Source organism: Apaloderma vittatum, unplaced genomic scaffold (assembly GCF_000703405.1).
Source record: "Apaloderma vittatum isolate BGI_N311 unplaced genomic scaffold, ASM70340v1 scaffold12558, whole genome shotgun sequence".
In the NCBI taxonomy this organism is placed as follows: domain Eukaryota; kingdom Metazoa; phylum Chordata; class Aves; order Trogoniformes; family Trogonidae; genus Apaloderma; species Apaloderma vittatum.
The window spans coordinates 3,011-9,755 of NW_009729098.1; the positions used below are offsets into that span (position 1 = coordinate 3,011).

The 6,745-nt window shown below is 43.5% G+C and overlaps 1 protein-coding gene across 1 annotated transcript in view; it reads right to left on the bottom strand.

Moving 5' to 3' along the window:
• The window catches only part of LOC104277636 (arginine-glutamic acid dipeptide repeats protein-like), a gene marked incomplete at both ends in the record, with an annotated part of 7,024 nt that extends 3,004 nt beyond the window's left edge, over positions 1-4,020 (bottom strand). The window contains 3 exons of the mRNA XM_009874329.1: positions 597-796; positions 1,556-1,648; positions 3,858-4,020. Of these exons, the coding sequence (XP_009872631.1) occupies positions 597-796; positions 1,556-1,648; positions 3,858-4,020 (456 nt within the window). The remainder of the gene's footprint in view (positions 1-596; positions 797-1,555; positions 1,649-3,857) is intronic.
• Between the last annotated feature and the right edge of the window lie 2,725 nt (positions 4,021-6,745).

Sequence of the window (6,745 nt, forward strand, 5' to 3'; positions counted from 1 at the left end):
AAATCCAAAAGCGTTTAACATTATTCCAACTCTTTTGGAAAGCTCCTTTGGACTTAAAGGTAAAAAGAAGGCAAATCCTTAATTTGTCTCCATAAAAAAAATCAAGCGATGATTATATTATTTAGTAGTATCTGCTAGAAACTGCTTTGGAATGATGTTCCAAAGCTGCCGCTGTTTGCCTGCTAAATTTTTCTCATAAAACGCATGCACACGCATTTGTGAGGGTGCATACACACAGAGTGAATGAGGCAGGAGGGTCCCCTCACGTTCCATATGACAAAAAAGAAAAAAAACCCCACCCTATCTGCTGGCATTCAAGACGAGTTTCTAAACTCAGGATTTCACTGTGCTCCTGCTACACAATAAGCAGTCACAGTACAGCCCAGTAACAACGCTGGTTCCCTCCCAGTCTGGCAGTTTTTTGGATGCCTCCACCTCAGCAAATCTCACCCTTGCACACAGAAATGCGGCAGCAGGCATACACCACAGCAAGCAAGCAAGATGGGAAAGCATCGTTTTAGAAGTCAGATCGCCTTTTCCAGACAACACCTCCTCCTTACGAAGAAGCTGCAATGCAAGAAGAGTGTTCAGCCTACCGAGCCTCGACTCCGCCTTGTCCTCATGCTATGCTTTCCACTAAGTCCATCATCTTCCTCTTTGACAGGCTTAAACATAAAGGGTGGAGGGTCTACAGGCTTCTCAATGGGTGGCAGCTCTCCGTATTTTTTGAAGTGAATGCGACAATCAGTGCACAATAAAATGTTTTCTCGGCCGCCGTGGTGCCAGTCCTTGGAGGCTTGGGGCAGGAAAAGCAACAGCTTAGAAACACGCAATGTACCAGATACTCAGCACAAACACATCATGTTATTAAAGAAAGCGTGCAACAACGAGGAAAGTAGCAGCTTTTCTAGTGGCAACAAAGATGGAGAAACTTCTGGAAAAGTCTGTCCTGGTCCAAGCTCAGTCTGTGTTCCAGTGCACATCATCAACATTCAACTTACAAACTGTTTACTTAAGCAGGAAAACAAAGAAAGAAGCCTTATCTGCTCTACCTGGGAGCGAGCAGGCAGCTATTATTCTTCCAAAGCTGTGGTTTCTTAAAGTGAAGTGAGCTCATTTCCTTCCTTTCCCTATTTTGGGGCTCACGCTCCCATGCCAGGCACATGCCCAAATACGACACAACCTTCAGGAATACCTACGCGAGCAGGGCTGCTGCAGAAGAGATCTGGTGCAGCGCAGAGCAATTTTACGTGTGACAGTCACAGCCCAATATTCATTCGCTACGTCACAAATCGATCATAGACATTACGGATTATGTAATTTTTTCCCCCCTGTATAAACGTCTACCTCAGGATTCTCCTTTGTCACTGCAATATTAATTTGCAACGGCAAAGCATGATTAACTCTGCTAGGAATGCTGCACGGTTTAGCTGATTCAACCCCAGGTTTTTTGGAAGAGCTGCACATGCACGTGAACTGCTCTTGCTTGAATGATCGTGCAGTAAACAGGCAGCAGCAGAAGGGAGAGAAAGGCAGCGATGGATGAGGTGCGTACTGGTGGTGAAGCAGTGACGACAGGCGTAGCCCTTCAGTTCCTGTTCGCTGTCCTCGCTGTCAAAGTCATCTTCACTGGCCGAGCTCAAGTCCACTGAATAAGAAAAGAATAAGGGAAGAAGAGGAAAACAGAAAAGAAAAACTCAGTAAGAATTTTTATTTCCTCCTACTTGGCTAAAATAATCATTAATAATAATAGTTCTTGCATGAATTTTGTGACTTCCTGCAACCACCTCGTCTCGGATGGCCAGTATTTCAGATTTTGCAAACTAAGCAAGGCCAGACCTCACCACCCTGCAGATAAAAGGAAGATTCCAGGAACGCACCACGTGAGTAATTCACAGAACTTCTGATTACACGAAACTTTTCCAATTAAAGTTGTTGTTCAAATACTGTTTGTGCTTAGAGAGGCTGTGTCCCAAAAGCACAATTTTCAAGAGAAAGGAGTTTTATCTCTAGAACCTGGTCAAATTTAAAATTAAATATTTTATACCTAGATCGTACTTTACTAGATTCCATGGACAGATACTTTTGGTGGCTCTTATGGTTTTTATTTTGCTTCTAGACTCATCTTCTAAGCCAGACGGGAACCGCTGCTCTGCTCTGTTACACCGTGGCTATATTTAATGCAAGTGCTAAATGCGGGTAGAAGAAAGAGCGCTTACATATAATGCACCTGTTTGAAAAACAGGCGATTCCTTTGGTACTACAAGGGTACTAGCAGCATTCCAATCCCCACTGCAAGCCTCCTGAACAGTTTTAACCTGTGGTAAACTTCCATTTCAAGAATGTCACGTTTCGAAGAGGTGGAAAATGCAGGAAGGGTCACTTCCCTTTGTGGCAAGCAGTATTTAGCAAATCAGCTGATTACAAGGCTGTGACAAAAAAGCATCATCTAAACCACTGAAAATCTGCAGACATCACAAAAACTGTGTCTTACCCCCTCTTCTAAAACAACTCAGGAGTTAATCCTTTTTTATCGAATGCTGCATTCCTCTAGCACCACCACTATAAATTCCCAATCTAAGAGGTCTGTAATTTGTCACAAACAGAAAGCGCTGTGACTTCTTTTGTTCACATCTTTAATTAGAAGTCCTTGAATACTGTTTTCCTAAATGTTCCAAGAGGATATTTTGTAATACATGCAGGTTATAGAGAGGGAGGGATTCTACAGCACCTGCCATCAGCATTTGTCAACAACTCATTACCCTGGAAATTAACACAGAGTCCCATCTAATAACAGTAGCTGCTAGCACTACCTTAATTTCTACATTAATTCTTGCAGGCGTTTAAACCTTGACTTCAAAATTGACACTAAAACTTGCTTTCCTCTACAAAACTGATTTTTATTCTCATCCTGAAGTCGGATCCACGTGGAGGGGGTCCTTCCAGCCACATGTGCTCTGAAGTGCTGAGCATCTTGGGTCGAGCTGTAGAGTCAAGATCCTCACTTCTTGTGCACACAGAAATCAGCAACAAACCCTATCAATTTCAGCAAGGAAAAGCTAACAGTCCCTTCTCACTACCTTGCTAATACCCTCTCCCGAACTCTTTGTCCTGCCTGCTCACCACGTCTCCTCTCTCTCCCATATTAATAGCAGCCTGCCGATCTGTGCCTTCCACATAGACTCTTTTTATTTTTTTAGAAGGCACGTGAAACGTGCTGGGTTTAGTCCACAGAAAGACTTAAAACTCACAGGGCAGTGTAAGCCTTTCACATAAGGATTGAAGATCATACATCCATACGGACATGACTAATCACAACCCATGTGCAGTGCAGTGCATTTCACTGCTTTGGGCACCTGGTCTTTGTTTAGATGCTTCTGCTTCAGTCAAGGCTAAAGCTCTTCCAAGATGCACTGAGATACAACAGTGCTGGCTGCAGCACACACCCTGACATCGAGCAGACGGTGTGGGTCACCAAGTACGGATGAAAGGGACTTCCTTCCGAAGGGACAAAGGACTTCCTTCTTTTTTTTTCTTTTTTTTTGCATTATCTAATTCCGAAGACTGTAATAAGTCTGGAGAAGCTACAACACAAAACCAAGAAACGAGTGGGGAAATGCAGTACCAGGGCAATGCTGCCATCTTCCCAGGATGCTTTTATGTTTCAAGAACCGCACAAAGCACTTGGTGATCAAAGACGCCCACGGCATTCTGGCATACCGCTCTAGGAACTGGAGAGGGCAACTGCCTGAACTCCATTTCCTTGCTTCATTCCCTTGAAGGTACAGCCCCGTTACATTAGTGTTGCTCCCTGCACCTAAACAAAGATAAATGCATTGCTTTTAGCTTCCACTTACAGAATTCACTGGAGGGGGGCCTGGAGGGAGTGTTGACTGGAGTGGAAGCAGTTCGAGTTTTAATTCTCCGAAACACAGCCTGTCTTCGATGCCTACGGTGGGCTCGAGAACTTGCTGCTTCAGGGGTTTTCTTCCAATAGTAATAGAAGGTGATTAGTTCTCCCTGCAAACACAGAAGGAGTATGTTAGAGGGGCATGCAAATCTGACTCGTCAGCTTTTATCCTCCCCTTTGCTCTCTGTACACGTGCGCACGGATCTTGGTAGGAAGCTTCATGACGTGCTTCAGCCAGACAAAACAATTCTTTAGGTAAGACAGGGAAGAAAAAAAAAAAATATCTCTTTTTTGTTTGTTTTTTTGCAGGGGAGGAACAGAAGCAAATACATGCCTCCTCACACGGGTAAGAGAAGAGGTTGAGCGATGCTCTCCAGCCTCCACCAGCAGCTGCTGCTCCCCATGGCAGAACGAGGGTGCCCTCACCTCGCTGGACCTCAGCACTGCTCAGGAGGCAACAGCACAAGAAACTGATAACTGCTAGGAATTCCCTGGTGTTTACAGAAAGAACTCAGATAGTGCCGTTTTCTCAACCTACATTCCACGTACAGATTATTTTCTTTTAATATTCCTGCTTGAGAAGCTGAAAGCTAGGATAAAACCGTGTTCGACAAGAAGTCTATAACCGTAACTCAGCACTACCACAGTAAATCGTGTTTTAATTTGAATACATATGCCCACATCTAAATTAATTAAGCCGTTAAAAGAGCACACCTAGAGAAATGAGTGATAATTTCACAGCATAATGAATCTGGCTTACATTCAAAAACTGGAGCAGCTGCCATTCAAGCTAGCGGCTGTAATGCCGAACTGAAGAACAGCATGTGGTTTTAATCTCTTTTCTCTTACTTTGAAACCCCATCATTTCCTGGCGACTTGTCTGCCTCTAAGGTAAAAGGTGTTGTTTCTTTCAAGTTGCAAGAGAAAAAATGGAGACGTTCTAACCAACCCCTTGAAAAAATCAGCATCAGAACAAACATACCTGAATTGCCCACAAAAAGGGTTTTCTTTGAACTGCATTTTACATGATCAAACAACATAACCTCAGCCTGCTCCCTCGGTGGGGAAATCCTGCAGCCCTCACTCGGGGCAGAACACTGAGTTAACTCTAATAAAGACTCACCCTTAATCCAAACTCTCCCAAGGGCCTCCAACCAGCAATTACAGCCATAAGCAACCTCTGTAAGGCCGAAACACTTGAAAGACAAAAGGAGGATGCTGTTCTAGACATTAACTGCTGACATTTAAGACACTTAAGGATTTTACCAATGCCTAATTTAAAAACAGAAACACCAGTAAAACACCTGAACCAGAACTTTGAGAGCCACCAACAGACAAGAAGCATTTTTCATCGGCACTGCTACTCATCACCACAGACCTCAACAAGCCACACCAAAGTGTATTCAGAGGAAGGAATAAGTGGGCAAAATTAATTGTTACCTACAATTGTTGATTCTGAAAGACAAAAGCCCTACTTAAAAAAAAACCCCAAACCACTCCCCAAACCCCAATGAAACAAAACCCCACTCTTGCCTGCGAAGAAGCTGAACCTACGATGGCAGCAGGCTGGCAATGAGCAGTCAAGTTACGTCAGATCTGAGGAGAACAGAGTTCTGACACCCAGCACCCTGCTCTGCTACTGCATGTCCAACTGTTCGTGTTTGCTTTAGAAATACCACTTTAATTTGAGTCCATTAACTGGGCTCAAAGTCCAGCGCGCCCAACTGTTTGTCAAACGCGGGACCCAACCCGTGCCAGGCGGCAGACAAAGCTCTGCGGAGCAGCTTAGGCAATGTTTTCCAGAGGCAGAAAGTCTCCTGCAAAGGAAACCAGCCGCATTCTACCTGTAAATTCATTTATATCAAACCTGAGGTGTCAGCACCAAGGAACAAGTCAGTAAATCCCATGTCTTTGTGTCACGGAACGCACCCTCGGACACATGGCGACAGCAAAGCGCAAACCCATCGGTTTTCCTCCCATCCCAAACCAGGAAATGCGAATCTATTTGAGCTCTATTTAACCCAACGCAAACCCATCGGGTCCCAAGGGAAGTTTAACAACTTATATACACGTTACATTAGGTGTGTACGTTCATAAAAAATACTAACTTTAGGATTATAATGCTTTTTTTTCCTGAGACTTTCCCAAAAACTGTGGTCAAGATTGCATACAGATAAAAATGAAATACAAGTTTATTCATAGCAACTAGTTTTACCCCACAAACCCATTGGGTCCCAAGGGAAGTTTAACAACTTACATACACATTACATCATAAATCAAACTCTTTTTAAAAGAAAGGTGTGTACGTTCATAAAAAATACTAACTTTAGGATTATAATGCTTTTTTTTCCTGAGACTTTCCCAAAAACTGTGGTCAAGATTGCATACAGATAAAAATGAAATACAAGTTTATTCATAGCAACTAGTTTTACCCCACCTACGAAACCTGGATATATCAAAGGACCAGTGAATATTCTGTAATTAAATTCCTTGTCAGACTGCGCAGCTACATGACTCAGTAAATGACTCAACTTTCTGACGAAGACGGAGAAGTTAAAGTCAGAGAGGAAGCACAACACAGAGAGTACGTTAATGTTGTGTACACATACATACTACACTGAAAAAATTCCATGCCAGCTCTTACTAGCTGCCTGGCTATCTGATATTATATTGTCTACCTAAGGGATTAAACGCTGGAGTGGTGTGAGTCTGGAAGGATTAGAAACAGCCTACTGGTGACGGCACGGGTGGCAGAAGCTTCAGCACAAAGGAATAAGTCAGGAAAGCTTTGGTTCTACAAACAGGGAGCAAAACCAGCTCCCAGCTTCACTGCAA